The sequence below is a fragment of the Enoplosus armatus genome, chromosome 10 (genome assembly GCF_043641665.1).
Source record: "Enoplosus armatus isolate fEnoArm2 chromosome 10, fEnoArm2.hap1, whole genome shotgun sequence".
NCBI lineage: Eukaryota > Metazoa > Chordata > Actinopteri > Centrarchiformes > Enoplosidae > Enoplosus > Enoplosus armatus.
Window position 1 is genome coordinate 9405093 of NC_092189.1, and position 14786 is coordinate 9419878.

The 14786-nt window shown below is 43.5% G+C and overlaps 1 protein-coding gene across 1 annotated transcript; it reads right to left on the minus strand.

Annotated features, from left to right (window-relative positions):
• Positions 1 to 331: 331 nt before the first annotated feature.
• frmpd3 (FERM and PDZ domain containing 3) lies at positions 332 to 14563 on the minus strand. Its single transcript, XM_070913359.1, has 15 exons — positions 14457 to 14563; positions 14176 to 14330; positions 13906 to 14008; positions 13545 to 13590; positions 12779 to 12883; positions 10320 to 10427; positions 8439 to 8570; positions 7859 to 7978; positions 7313 to 7449; positions 6634 to 6760; positions 6139 to 6228; positions 5842 to 6021; positions 5494 to 5629; positions 3912 to 4796; positions 332 to 3150 (listed from the first exon to the last, which is right to left on the minus strand). Exons 1-15 carry the CDS (start codon positions 14495 to 14497, stop codon positions 332 to 334), a joined length of 5184 nt encoding a protein of 1727 aa, XP_070769460.1. The 5' UTR covers positions 14498 to 14563.
• Between the last annotated feature and the right edge of the window lie 223 nt (positions 14564 to 14786).

A 14786-nucleotide genomic window follows, 5' to 3' on the forward strand; every position in this document is an offset into this window, starting at 1 on the left:
AATATACATCACATATAAAATATTATACTATAATGACTTATGTATATTATGAATATTGATATGAGGTGATTAGCCCTGTATCACCCAGTCTGTTATAGGGTTCTTATTCCATTGTGCATTAGTTTGGTGTATCTTTATATTTCAAAACAAGATCCACGAGGCTACCTCAGGGCCTGTAAACATGGGATGGAACAGCTGCATTGCAATTTTTACTGAGGATGATTCATTGCATGTCTTGTAAAAAATGTAAACAATAAACAAATGATGAATTTGGATAGAGTAGCCACCCACATTCTGGACTGTTTTGATTACATCCCTGCCAGATTTATTCTCACTGGGCAGGCAGAGTTTTGATGGGTCGAGTGAGTGAGCTCATGTTATTGGTGTTGGAGGAAACTTGAGGGCTCACTGTCTTCGTCGGTAAGCTGCTTGAGTGTCCCATTGATTCTTCTGCTGCACGCAAAAGCAAAGTGTAGTTGATAGCTACTTCCTCAACTTTTCTCAGCAGCTGCAGCCTTTGGGTTTCTGAACGAACCCCTCTGACCAATTTGATGAAGGTCTGAGTTAGTTCACACAACACTTGAAAGCTGGCTGTGACAACAGCAAGCATACGTGTTGGGCTTTTTTCAACACTTGCCACTCTCCGACAAGAGGCTCTAAATTCTTTGAAGCGCACTGCCAGCTCCTGTTTGTACTCTGCAATCTGTGAGGGCTGAAGACGAGCCTCACCCTCAGCTTGTGGGCTGTTAGCACACTGACGCAGGATAGCTAGCAACTCATTAGCATCCAGCTGTGCATTTAGGAAACCATCAGGTAAGCTGAAAGTTTTCCCCTGTAGAGCATGTACCCGTGCCAGGCTCCCCTCCAGTGTACCACAGGCTCTCAGGTCAATCTCCTGTGTCTGTGGCTCCTCCTCCTCCTCCTCCCCCTCTTCTTCCTCCCCACTGCAGTCCTCTGCATTAAGAACCTGGAGTGTTTTGCTTACTACAGGAAAGGTACGTGAGTCCAACTCCATTCCTGGAAGGACCTGAAGGGGTATGGAGTATGAGAGCTCATCCTTTTCACTGCTTTCATCTGCTGCCTCACACTTCCTGTAGCAGAAACAGAATGAGCAGCATTTATCCTTGTCATCACTGTCTTCACTAGGCAGGGTCAGCAGCACCTCTGCAGTCCCGTCTTTACTTTCACGCAGTAACTCTTCTCCCTGAATGAAAAACACACCCTTTTTCCCCTTTATCTCTGCCTGGTGAGACTGAGTGTGGACCGGCTCAACTGGGGTTGGGAGCCTCAGCCCTGTGGCCCTCACTCTCTCCATCTCCTTCTCTAGACTCTTGGCTTTGGGCTTCACCTCAGCATACACAGGTGTGCTAGTGTTGTTATCCAGCTCTCCAATGCTGTATCGCCTCTGGAGCTTCTTATATTGTGGAGCTCCCATGCAATCTGTTTGAGAAGTACAGGTGGGCAAGCAGGAGCCCTGCTCTCCCCTTGGTTCTCTTGACTCAAGGCTGGTTGAGCGTATTCGCGTGGTCTTGATCTCTAAAGTCTGAGGTCTCCTTGTAGCACCTTGGGTGTGAGGTGCTTTGGACACTGCTGGGGGGGTCTTTGAGATAGTTCTCTCTCTGCCTCTGTGTTGTGTCTCTGTTGTAGAGCCAACTGGTGTGTCAGGTAGTCGCATGCCCCTACACATTCGCTTACAGTCACAGCTGCGTCGCTGTTCCCTGGAGATACCTGGTGCCTTTAGGACAGGGCTAGTGCGGAGCTGGCAGGCACAAGGAGTGCCTGAGGGCACAGGTGAGGATCCCTGGGGCAAAAATTCTCCCTGGGATGACTTGGGTTTCAGCAGCTCCTCTAAGAACTCTAGCTCATACTGACGTACTTTCTGCAACTGAGCCCTTCGCTCATCTGTTTCTCTTCGCATTCTTGCTGGGAACGTAGCTGAAAGAAGGTTTCTAAAGCTCAAGAAAGGGGCGCTGCGCTGGGACTTCCCCTTACCACTGCCTTGCTTCTTTGAGTCTCTGGCTGGGAGAGTGGAGACCTTATCTACAGAGGGGCTTGGTGTTGTTGGATCATCTAGAATAGGTAAGGATTTTATGGGGCATTTCTGTGACTCAGTGTGGGATTTGCCCTGGGCACCCTCAGCCTTGCTTTCAGCTGCTTCTTTTCTCTCTGCTTTTACAGGCAAATTAGGAGAGTACTTGGTTTGTATTTGAGGGCTGGGTTTTGCCAAACTAGAATCTGCTCCTACTCTCACTGCACTTTCTTTGCTGTTAGCCAGCTGGAGGCCTTTTGCCCGAAGACGCTCATCATCTGTGGGGGAGGAGGATTGAAACACCACTACCTTCTGAACCTGTGGGTCTTTTAGTCTTATTTGAGGCCCAGGCTCCTGTTGAACTGGGCATGTGCAGAAAAGATCGTCAACTGACAGAAGTTCTGTAGAGCTTGAAGGCTTCATGGTCTCGCTAGAGGCAGTCTTGGCATCTTGGCACATATTAGTGGGAAAAATCTTGGCAGAGGCAGTTCTGTCCACAGGCAGGAGGATAGGTAAGGCTTTGTTGCTAGGGTCTGTATTAAGAGGTCCTGTTGTCTTCCCCTTTACACCCTCAGAAAAGTTTTGGCTCAGTGTCTCCCCAGAAGAACTTGATAACTTCTGATCTTTACTGACTTGAATTGTCAGTGAAGAATCGGACACTTTAAGTTCTTCAGGTGACTTAGAAGGGGGATCAATGGTGTTTGCTTTGGTGGACTCAGGGTTTGCTTTCATTTCTGCTTTCTGTTCAGTCTGAGTTGTGTCTTGATTGCCCCCTTGCTCTGTCACAACATTGAGTACTGCAGAGTCTTGACGGGGACTGACTTTAAAGGGAACAGTCTTGCTGAGGATTACTTGCTTGGGTGGACAGCCAGCGCGAATCTGACCCACAGAGAAGGCCCCAGTCCCTATGGTCTTTGCCGTACAGCCAGGGATAGCAAGGGGAAAGTCTCTGCGGCAGAGGATACGTTCCTTGTTGATATGGTGAGCAAGCAGGTAGGCCTGGTTCTGGTTATGCTTCATAGCTGACACCATCTCAGAAACATCTGTCAATTCAGAGGAGTTGGTCTCATGGCCTGAGTCCAATGATGACTCAGGTGTAATGGCAGCTAAGACAATCAGCCCTAAGGAGGAATGTAACACAGCACACTGTTAGGATAATCAAGAAAAAACAAATATTAATAAGACAGAAATATATATATTAGTGTGTTAGTGTTTTACTGTAGTTATTGAACCAGACATTTGCAGTTGAGTGGATTCATCTTGATCACAAAACAGCAAAAATAATTTTGGAATAGTTTTAATTTGTTTCCAAAATCAGTCCCTCAGGATCAGATTCATAACCTGTTTCCAGACTGATCTATGCACCAGTGGGCTTATCTCACCCAACCTGAAAGAACTGCAGCTTTTGCATGCAGATGCACATGTTTGCTTGAGAAACGTGCAAAGACAAATTTCCTACTCTGTGTTCATAAAATCTAAAAACATGTGTTGGCCGAATTGTCATTTACAAAAAGGTTTACTTGTTGTGCAATAATCAGCTCTTGCTGTTGTTTCTTCATGGTTCATAATATTTTCAGCTTGACTTTAATATTAATCCAGTTTGGGTTATTGTTCAGTATCCTGTAAGTATGAGGTAGTCTTGAACCTTCTACCTTAATTATATGTTGTATTTGCAGTTATTATACATTCATTGCTGCCACAAAATTAAGAGAATACAGGGGTTTCTTGCTATTTCACGAGGAGATTCACTTTAGTGATAATAAAAAGATGATCTACTGCAAATGTACTGTGTTAAAAAAGTAACATTTATGGATCAGTACTACTAGTACACAGTTACTTCTGTGTGTGAGATGTGGGCCATGGTATGACTGAGGCTGTTGACCTGCAGTCTGTGTTGGCTGTTGAGGGTGATGGGGATAGTCCTCAGAGGCTGCCAAGGCCTCTAGCGCCTGTAAGGTGGACACTAGAGCATCATCAAGCTCCTGGGCATGATCTCGGACTGTTCTCGTGGTCACATTATCAATCAGTGTCACAGGCACATCTTCCTTGGCTTGGGCCAACTTCCCAGAGGCGACCGCTGGGCTGGCACTGGTTCGAGATTTCCTCCCTCTCTTTGTGTCATCCTCATCTGAACTGTTGTCCCTGAAGCCAGGTGGTGGTGCAGCAATAGCAGGTGGTGGTGGTTGCAGCTTCTCTCCTTCACCATCTGCCTCGTCCTCCTCTTCATTCCCTGGGGGCGGTAGGGCCATGAGGTCAACAGCGCCTCCATCTCGGGAGGCACAAGCACTGGAGCAGTGTTTCCCCGAGCTCCCACTACTGTTCACTGCTGTTGACAGACCCTCTGCCCTGTGCCTGGCTTTGCAGGAATCACAAAAATATCTTGGGGTTTTCTGGGATTGACCCATTGTTTGGGCTCGGATTCTGAATCCTGTATTCTCCACTGCTGGGCTCTCTAAAACCCCAGCTATTTCCTCTGTACTCTGCTGGGTGGGGTCTGACTTGGTGCGGGGCCGCCCGGGGGGATCCTGGGAAATAAAGTTCTCATTGATGTCGAGTTCAGCTTCGGCATGTGTTTGGAGCTCTTGAAATTGTTGTTGCTCTCGAAGGTGGACATGACACAGGCCTAGATGCTGAGGCTCTGCTGGAACTAGGGCCCTTGTAGACCCTGGCTCCCTGTGAGAGCTTTCCCTCTCGTCTCCTCGCCGCCCTCCACTTGGCAAGCTGGTTGCCCCAGAACGTGGGTGGGCATGGTGGGAACTTCTGTAATCTGAGGATAGAATTGTCAGAGCAGTGGAGAGTTTGAGGTGTTAAGAACTAATGGGGATAAAGAAGATCCACATGGGAAAGCAGAGGTGACAGCTGGTGGTCACATGGGGATTATTTGTTATTTCAGAGATGGATGTTGAAAGTTGAAGTTTGTTTGAGGCTGGAGGGTTAGATTCTGGTGGAATGTGATGGTATGATGATCCTTCTATTATGTGGACTACAGGTTGAAACATCAGATGGCAGAGGATCTGCTCATGTTTGAACAGTAAATGTTTATGATGACAGCAAAAAATACAATTCACTGTAAAATTCCATAATTTTATTCTATCTTGGGAAAAATAGTGTATAAAATAGAGTATCCCATTCCCATGAGTCAAGATTGAGATGAGAGGAGAGACAGCAGGGGGCGCCATGGGATGGTAGTTCCAGGATAACCTGGTTACTACAGGTAATGGTTTCAGCCAATGAAGAAGCAGATCGATGCCCATGTAGACTGAAAATGTAATGAAGATTGCCAAATATTGCCTTACATGCAGTGTCTCATATGATGCTGAAAGAAAGACACTTCACGCAAACAACTCTAAATGTGTGATATGAATATTTCATCTTAAGCTTTTAAGTAAACAGCGTTGATTTCTGTAAATTATTTTACATTTGTGTTCTGAACCCCCTACAAGTCAAGAAGACTTCTAACATACCTGCCTTGGTCAGCTGAGACTGACCAGGGGTCCGGAAGTAGATGGTCCGTTTAGGGTCTACAAACAGCTTGTAGTAGCCAGAGATGAGGCATGCAAAGTTACTTGCATCAGGCCATTCCATGAGTAGGACCAGGGGCTGCAGAGGGTAGTAGGGAGGGGAATTAGGAGACTATTTAGGGGACAGGCAATGAGCATTGCCTGCTCATTTTGTAATGACCTGATGAAATACAATTTATAAAACTGTTGAATGGTTTTGTACGTTAAAAATGGAAACTGCATCTCTAAAGAGATGTCTAGCCATATCAGATGTAACTGTAGTGTACAGCTTTAGAGACTGTGTTGTAATACCTTGGCCTCATGGATTGTCACCTCCACACGAGCCACTCCTTGGCTCTCTCGGTAGAGCTGGATCTTGGCAACCCTACTGAACTCGGTTAGAACCGTTGTGAGGTTGTTTTTTAGGTCAATCACATGACTAATGCCATGTCGAGGACCCACCAGTAGTGTTGTAGCTGATTGTTTCTCATCCTGTAGAAGAAGACAGGAGGTTTACAACTATTTGCTTTTACTTACAATATTGGAACACCATATTATACCTTTCAAAGGAAAAAGAGATACACATGTATTACATTAAAAATGTATTACCAGTCCAACAGTGTGGAACAGTATTCCACCAAAAGGTGGGAGGTCGTTGAGTACACGCATGTACTGCAGCTTTCCTTGGAGAGGAGGGACCTGTCAACAGAATGATAAACAAGGAACGCTCATCTTTGAAAGCATTTCTACACACAGCACTTCCTACTGGGGGCACTGTTGAGCCACAAATGTTGATCATAAAGTCTTATGCAACAGTTACATCTATAGAGATGAAGGGCTTGTCCTAAGATAAAGGACTAGTTATCATGCAGACATACCATAGAATACACTGAATTAAATCTGCTCAATCTCCTCTAAAGAAGCAGCAAAATGTTGAGATTTATTCAATTAATTTGCAATGCTTATCAATGTGTTATAATAGCAGTATAACCAAAGTCAGTAAAATCATCCACAAAGAATTGTCTAAATATTTCAGTCTTTGAAATTGTTATAATTAACAACTGATTAACACCCTCAACAGCTTAATGTTTTATAATGAGAAACCTTGTTGCCCGATGGTGGTGGATGCTGGTAGGTCTTCAGCAACTGAGACAGGCTCTTACACACATTCTTCTCCTTGACTGTTGGGAGCAGAGTGAGGGGAAGGAAGGGCTCTAGTCCCCACTCTTTTCTGTGATCAAAAACAAAGGGAAAGATGGCAGAACTATGCACACAAGAAAAGAACAACAGTGTGGGTAATAAGAGTCCAGGGAAGATGTCACAACCGAGAAGACAAAGGAGTTTTTTCATCCCACGGGGAGGACACAGTGAGCCTTACTTACATCCTCTATGACCCCTGGCTTGACATGGACCCCCTAAGTTTATTACAAGCACAGTGGATCTGTTCTGCTTCTGTGGTTGTGATGGCAAAAGCTAATTACTTGCTAGGTTGAGGTTTTGGAGAATAAATGAGCAAATTGAGGGAGAGATGTAATTTCACAAAGCAGTGGATTTCTTTGTCTCATAACGACCTAGGGAAAATTATCCTTGAGTAATTTGAGTTTTTAATACTCTTAGGATTAAATATTAATCATTTAGACATTATTGAATGAAAAACTTCACTGTGGGACTCACTGATATGGTACACAGAATTGTGTAATGAGGTTAAAAAATGCAATACATCAATTTTTGTCTGTAATTTCTCATAAGTTTATTTGAAGGCTAATTTAGTTTGTGGACTTACTCGACATGCTTGAGAGAGATCTTCTGATTGGGCCGTGCGGAGGACACAGTGATGTAGATATGTAGAGCAGCCAATCGTAACGTGATGTCAGACTTCCAATCCATGCCAAAGCGCTCCTTGATGACATCATTGCGACTCTGTTAGGACATGATGAAATGTTGTTTTGTACACAGCCAGCAACAAACAACACTGTTAACAACTGGAATCCTTATGTAAGTCATATCATTAGTTTAATTACCAGGGACAGCTTCCAAATTCATAAGACTGTTGGATATCTGCAGTTAATGTGAAAGCGTTTTTGGAGAGCTTGCAACAGCCATTGTGTCAAAAGCCTGACTCTGGCATATGCAACCTTTCTAACTTTAAAATCAGTCAAAGAAGGTAAACACAATCTAATAGAAACAGTAAAATGAAATCAGCTACCTATCAGAACTTCTAATCATTGGCTCCCTCTTGGCACCCCCTGCTGTTTAAGGAGACATCTCTCCAACAGTGTCATGAGATTGAATGACATCCTTTAAATCCTACTTTAATCCAGTGCTTTACCTGTATATAGAGATACTCAAATGCAGCGGGGTCCCTTCTCAGCAGGTCCGCAGGGTCCTTGGGGAAGAAGCAGATGCGGAACAGACACTTCATCCCTTGGAAATAGGTTCTATGCACCACCTGAAGGAAAACGACAAGATCAGCTGGATAACCAACTACATCTTTGGCATTAGTCACACATATCACAGTAGCATTTTCCATAAGTGAACAGGGTGGTTTGCATTCTGGATGTACTTGCAGCACCGTGTATGTCCACAATGCTATAGTAAGTGTGTATGGATTTAGTTTCGTCTAAGTGAGGAGATGTGAGGGAAATGTAAACTGCAAGCCAACAACCAACAGCCTGAAATCTAAACACCTGACAAAAGCAAACTCAACCCAGACACAATCAAGGCTGAAACTGTGAGTTTGAATGCAAAGTTCATTACAATTGTCATTTTAGCACTTTGTCATATTTTATATTGATAATAGCTTGGGTTTGCTGCTATTGCTTTCATACTGCTAATCCCGCAAGCATATCCATCAGTTGAAACAGTTTCTGACACACATCTTATACTCTTTACCGATTTGGGTTTCTTACATGTGTCAGGGGCTGGTTCTCCTGCAGCAGATGCAACCTCTGATTCTGGTCCAGACCACCTGCCTCCAGCACCAATGCAAAGTGCTCAATGTAGCGCAGTGAGAGGCGGTCCTGCAGGGAGGAGATCACATCCTGGAAGAGGAGAGATGGAAACAGATTAGAGATTTTAATAGATTTCCACAGTAAGAATACATTCTACTGCTAAACTAAAAACATATATTTGATGTATGGAGGCTATTTTCACCCTGAATTCACTCCATATTTGTACAGGGTAGTTTATCAAATGTATATCTTTGTGATCTGTTTAGGCTCTTTACTTTGATATCTTATTTGTCATTTTGTCCTATGGAGAGCTTCCATAGATATTGTTTATTTTGTACAGTGAGTGTATCCTATTCAAGAAAATAACGTCTGCATGGCGGGGTGTGCAGGGCAAACTCTTGCTCTTGTGCGGATCAGTATCTATGAATGATGTAGAGCTTTTCTCATATACAGTACAGAGAACACTGCGTGGAAATTCATGGTTTATCACATCTTCCCATGGGCTATGCCTGAGGATAAGGTTTCATTATTTTTTTGCCCTCTTAATATATTAGAGGCATGGGCAGTAGTGGTATGTTACTGTAGTTTGCCTGTAAGTGTCAGTATGGAGGCTCATTAAGAGCTGTAAAGTCCACTAATGATTTGCTCTCCATAAATAATTTAATTGACCCTCATTGATGTGACCTAAGCAAAAACAGGGATAAGCAGTTTTAACAGTACTGACCTGTGCGGCTTGCATTAAATGACACCTGGGGAAGCCACACAATCAACTAAAGGACCCACATAATGCTATAGATTGTAGCCTGAAATACTGCAGGAAATCTTCTTTAGTTGACAGACAGTCTAATGGGCATACAACTGTGGATCCTATTGTGTCATTGATTTAATTGGTGGCATTGTTTTATTGATTTGGGCCTTCTTGCTATCCTGAAATTCCATTTAATTAGGCTGACAGGGGCGAGCTTCCTCCATCTCCCCCTTTTAAGTGCTGCTATGTTTCTCCTTTTCTTGCTCACTCTCCCTCCACGAGCACAAGGAGAGATTTGTGAAATCTAATAGAGTCCGCTTAATGAGTCTGCTCGGAGATGTCAGACTCATCTCAGAGGCTGACATACAGACAGAAATGACCTCTGTCTGACGGAAATCATTTGTTGCTTTATGGCCTTAATCACATTACTGAGATTTTAAATTCCACAATTTGATAGGGTGAAGTTTCACAAAATTAAATCTGTTTTTTCTCTTCATTTTCTCAAAGCAATTACTTATTAGATATAAACTTGAAGGTGAGGCTCAAGCGACATGTGGTTTATGTAATTTATATCAATCAGGAAATCATATGTGACAAAGTGCACATGGGTTGTATTGCCAATCGCTTCAAATGAAGCTCTAAAACAATCATTATATTATAAGATGTTAAAAATCGAAATTCAACATTATGTCATGGAAAAGAGTCAACAACAATATGCCAATTCTTTTCATGTATTTATGATATTAGGCTTAATGTCTAACCCATAGTAATTTTTTTTTGGGCCAATTGGGGGCAGCACATCAAGCTGTAAACACAACCATGACATATTATCACCTTACAGAGTAGTGTGTTATCAAACATTTTTTCACTGAAACAGACACTGGTGAGAGCGATGAGATTGAACAGAAGTATTAAAGTAGACACTGAAACGCTCCATAGAACCAGAGGGAACTGCTGAGTTGGGTGACAATTATCTGTGGGTTCATCACTATGAGCGACCATTATTTGGATTATAGCTGCTTTAAGTAAAAATCAAATAATGTTGAAATTCAGTTACCTTTCCCAAGTGCACAGCTGCAGTGTATACATACCCTAACAGTGGTACGGCTATCGAATGTAAAGGACTTAATTTGTCCATTCTCCAAGAACACCTTCAACACATTTGGTATGAGTAGCAAGGAGTCGTCCTTGAGCATTGTCTGAAAGAGATTGAAAGAGAAAACAGCTTTGATTTAGTGGGGAAAAAATGATGGTATGTGTGAGAATGTGCCAAAAAGGTAATCAAGAGTTATTTGTACAATACAAACACAATCAGTTGTAATGGTGGGTCTGTGCTTTGCTAATGAGGCGTTAATGAGTGTTAAGAAACAAAGATGTCTTATGTGAACAATGGAGAGATTCTTTAACTGAACTCTGGCGAGTCTGAGAAGGAGCAAAAACTCTGCCTTAGGATGCCCACCCCATGCATTGTATCAGGATCAAAGAAGGACTTATTCAATTTATCCCATCTATCCATTCAATATGTATACCATGCAAAGAAAATTGGATGGTGTGCAGGGATTGAAAGCATTCACCACAGAATTTCAGTGGAGGCAGAAGAGGCCCGATTCAAGGTTACTGCTTTTACTCAAAGCACTCGTTATAAGAAAAGTTATAATATGCTGTTCAGTTCATTCTTGCTCGGATGTGATGTGACAGGCACTCTCCCCATCCTGTCTCTGTCTCCTTTTTTTTTCTTATCTTACTGAGGGCTTTTTAAGGAAATTATTCAGTTCTCATTATATAGTTTCAAAGAACCACAGTTGTGATCAGAGAGGAAGATGATATCTTAATGTAATAAGGCAGACAGAGGGGCATGTGGCAAGGATGCAGAAAGAAACAGCCTTGCTGTCCAAATGAAATCCTCCATAAATCTGGGCCAAAACAAAATAAATCCTTATCTTTTTTCCTGTATTTCTTCCTTTTTGTATCTGATGATGGGATTTGTCAGAACAGCAGGCAGACATTTCTCGTGACAGTAAAGGGATGTGGATTTATTGTAACAATATATCTCAGAAAATGCATTTAGTTGAAATGGAGAGCTGTGTCCACAGCAGATGCCCGGCAGTCTGTTTTTTGGAGAACTTAAGTATTCAGAAGGCTTAACAAGCTGTTCTTCTGTGCAGATTGGAGGCAACTAAGGCCTGGGTTGTGAGTGAGCAGATCTTTCTCCATGCTGCAGCATTAGAGTGAGGCTGGATCAGCGAAGAGACGCCACACTCTATCACTTCCCCTTACAAGCCACTACCTTTGTTCTTGTTAGTGAGGGTGAGCTGGAGCTGAGTTGTCACATGCAGGGAAAGTATGAGAGGCAAATCACAGCTCAACGGCCCCCTTCTCTCAATAAACACCAAGTTAGATGGGCAACACTGATAAGCCTTCCACTGATCAATAGCAGCCTGTGGCTCCTGATCACTGGAGACGGAGATTAAGAAATGTCTTGCCAAGGGTTGGTGGCTGAAACATCTGATCATTACCAATCATAGCACCCCCCCTCCTATCTCTGCATCAGCGGTGCCTTGAGCTGTGATCAATTGGATTCACAATTCTGAGAGAGAAACGAGGACGAAGATTAGTTCAGTCGGAGAGGAGATCCAGCCCTCCTACAGAGTTGCTCTCGTCATTAATGGAGCTGATGGCCTGGTTTGGCTGGTTTGTGGGAATATCTCTCACTTTAACTAAAGTCTTAATTTAGGTCTAATAAAGGGAATCTCTGGGTTCACATGAAGTTGACTACTGGTACTCGCTTGGCTAGAGTGGACGGTAAAATCAGCTGTACTGGAAAGCGAGCTCGAGCCGTCTGCCTACCACTCCTTTACCCAAAGGTTATCAGAGACCTGGTGGTCCATGTGATGAGCAGTCCTGTTCTCTACGTTCTTCCATTAAGTTCAGGTAAATAGAAAATGATGAAATACCCTTTCCTCCAACGTCTGATTCTTTATTGATTGTCCGTTGTTTATCATCTTTGTGCTCCCACTTTATTTACAATGTAACCTCCTTTTGCCCCCATAGATCCTGATTGACCACCAGGCTTTAGGGACTGTATGGAAATTGATGCGTTGGGGAGGACTGCTGAATGGTATTTAATTTTCTAAAAAAGACCAATACCCTCACTTTTACTTCACACAGCAGGTCTTAATTGCATAAAGTGAGAGTTGTGTTATTTGTTGATTAGTCAGGTAAGAAAATGTTTGTTCCACCGTGTGCAACAACGTAAGATTGAACACTAACGGCCAGACAACCACAAACATTTCAAAGATTTCTAACTGATATTGTTTTCAAAATGTTTAAATTCCTGTGAAGAGAGGGTCAGGTTGCTCCTGTGAGAATTCAAATCAGTCAAGAAAGCAATTTATTTGAGGCCAAGGCCAAACGCTCACACACACACACACACACACACACACACACACACACACACAGTAGAGAAGTTCAGACTGAAATAAGAGGATGGAGAGAGGATACTTTATGAGAGTTTGCATGCACCAAGAAACACGGCTAGTTACGAACTTACTGAGTCTGGGTCGCTGATGGACACTTGCTCTGAAAAGCGCACTTTAGGCGGGTTGGTTCGCAGACGGGCCTTCTTGGCTGCACTTATGAAGGCAGACTTAGGTGACTGAGGATAAGAAGAGAGAGTCAGCTTGAAAGAAGAGTCGTAAATGAGAGAAAAGCCCCTGTGACTGCCAGTGCTAAAGAGACATGTGTTGGAGAGCCGCTGCAATGCGTCAACTGCAAAACCTGATTTTCAACATGGAACTCACCTGCTAGAAGTTTCAATATTTTTAAACTGTTTCAATAGCTTTTTGGTCTGAGCACAATATAGATGTTAATCAATTATAGCCAGCACATCCCAATGCCTGCAGAACTGCTGCATAACTCATATGACTCTAGGACTCTAGGTTCCAAATTATGAAATTGAAAAGAATAAATCTTATCTATCTTATCTCTAGTTGGCTAAATAAGTGGTATTTATCTATCTCCTATATACGAATGGCAGCACACACAATCTTTATTTTTTATTAAGGTCGTTTATGTGTTTATGTGCCTACATGTAGGTGCTCTGAAAGGGGTTACCAGAAAAAGAAACTACTCTAATATGTACGCATGGCCGTGAATACTGATGTATGTCTTCACTGCATTAGTGTGCAGAGTTTGAACAGAATGCTGTTTCTGTATGATTCAGAGTGACAGTAAAAATGTGTTAAGACTGGTGAAGAGTAAGAGAAATCCTGAGGGAGAGGAACATGAAAGAGAGAGTGAGTGTCCCATTATACTACCTGATGGGGCTGCAGCACAGTGAGAACTATAGTGTCTTTGCAGCGTCTATGGAAAGACAACAGAGAGTGGAGTGGGTTAGATAATGCCGCGGACAGCATGGTATTTGGAGAGCTTCTCCGGGTTTATGTATCTGCCATTTCCTTGCTGTCCTTCAGCTATAAAAGGACTGACTCATCCACAGGTTTGTGTTGATGTAACACATCACCAGCAAAAAGAAACAGTTTGTTTCCTTTTGATCCACCCTCTTTGCCCGTGTCCTCTTTACTGCCTTTCACCCGTGTTGCTGGTCCCCTGGCCCGCACCCTCCCCCCTCCCCCCTCCCCCTCCCTCCCTCCCTCCTGGGACAGTAAAGGATGTTACCTTACAAGGTCTATGACTCTCTCTCGGGGCGCGTCGCTCACCGTCTCCTCGTTAATGGCCAAGATCTGGTCTCCAGGGAGAAGCTTGCCAAAGGAGGGGCCGTCTGCAGATAAGATGGGCCAGCATACAAAGTCATATACATACAGTAAAGTTAAATTTGAGTCTTAACAGGATCTACTCAAAGTGCCGTCACTCTCCCTATATTCTCTATCTCTTTCTCACATGCGCACACAAACTCACTCACACACACACACACACACACACACTAACCAGTAGAGACGGAGCGTACAATGACAGGCCTCTGGCTGCCTGCAATGAAGCCGAAGCCTTGAGTCGGGTGGCGCTGGATGGTGACCTGTCGAGCTGAGGCAGGACTTAGGGTACCACTGTCCATACCATCCTGGCTCTCCTCTAACATTGCAGAGCTGCGGAGGATATACACACATTCTTGAATAACATACAAATAAATGTACAAGTGCATTTTTAGAAAGAGGAATATTCTCTTTGTGCATAGACAAACAAGTGTCAAGGTCATGTGCAGCACCGTGTACCTGTCACATGCGTTCGTGTGTCCATCCTGGACCTTGGCCATCCCCTGAGAGGAGGGAGCAGCATGGGACAGGGTCGCACTGCAAAAGCCGCTCTCTGTTTCGCAATCATTCACCTGCACAAGAGAAACAAGCGAAGACATGTGATACCCTGCTTTGTGCACAGTATGCCAAAAGACTCTTTCGTAGCATTTTCTGTGTTGAAACCACAGCTTGTCTAAGCACATCTTGGAACAGAAAAATAAAATGACAAATGTGAAGCTGAAAAATTTAACATTCAAGATTACAATCCCAGGCATCTTTCACTGTCAACAAGTTGCATCTGGCTCCTCA

What these genes read in the sequence shown, in the direction of transcription:
- frmpd3 (XM_070913359.1), bottom strand. Translation starts at nt 14,497, where the DNA reads ATGGCCAAGGTCCAGGATGGACACACGAACGCATGTGACAG. An exon ending in CACACGAACGCATGTGACAG is followed by an intron (nt 14,331 to 14,456) that starts GTACACGGTGCT and finishes TATCCTCCGCAG; the next exon opens with CTCTGCAATGTTAGAGGAGA. An exon ending in TTGAGTATCTCTATATACAG is followed by an intron (nt 7,450 to 7,858) that starts GTAAAGCACTGG and finishes ATGTCCTAACAG; the next exon opens with AGTCGCAATGATGTCATCAA.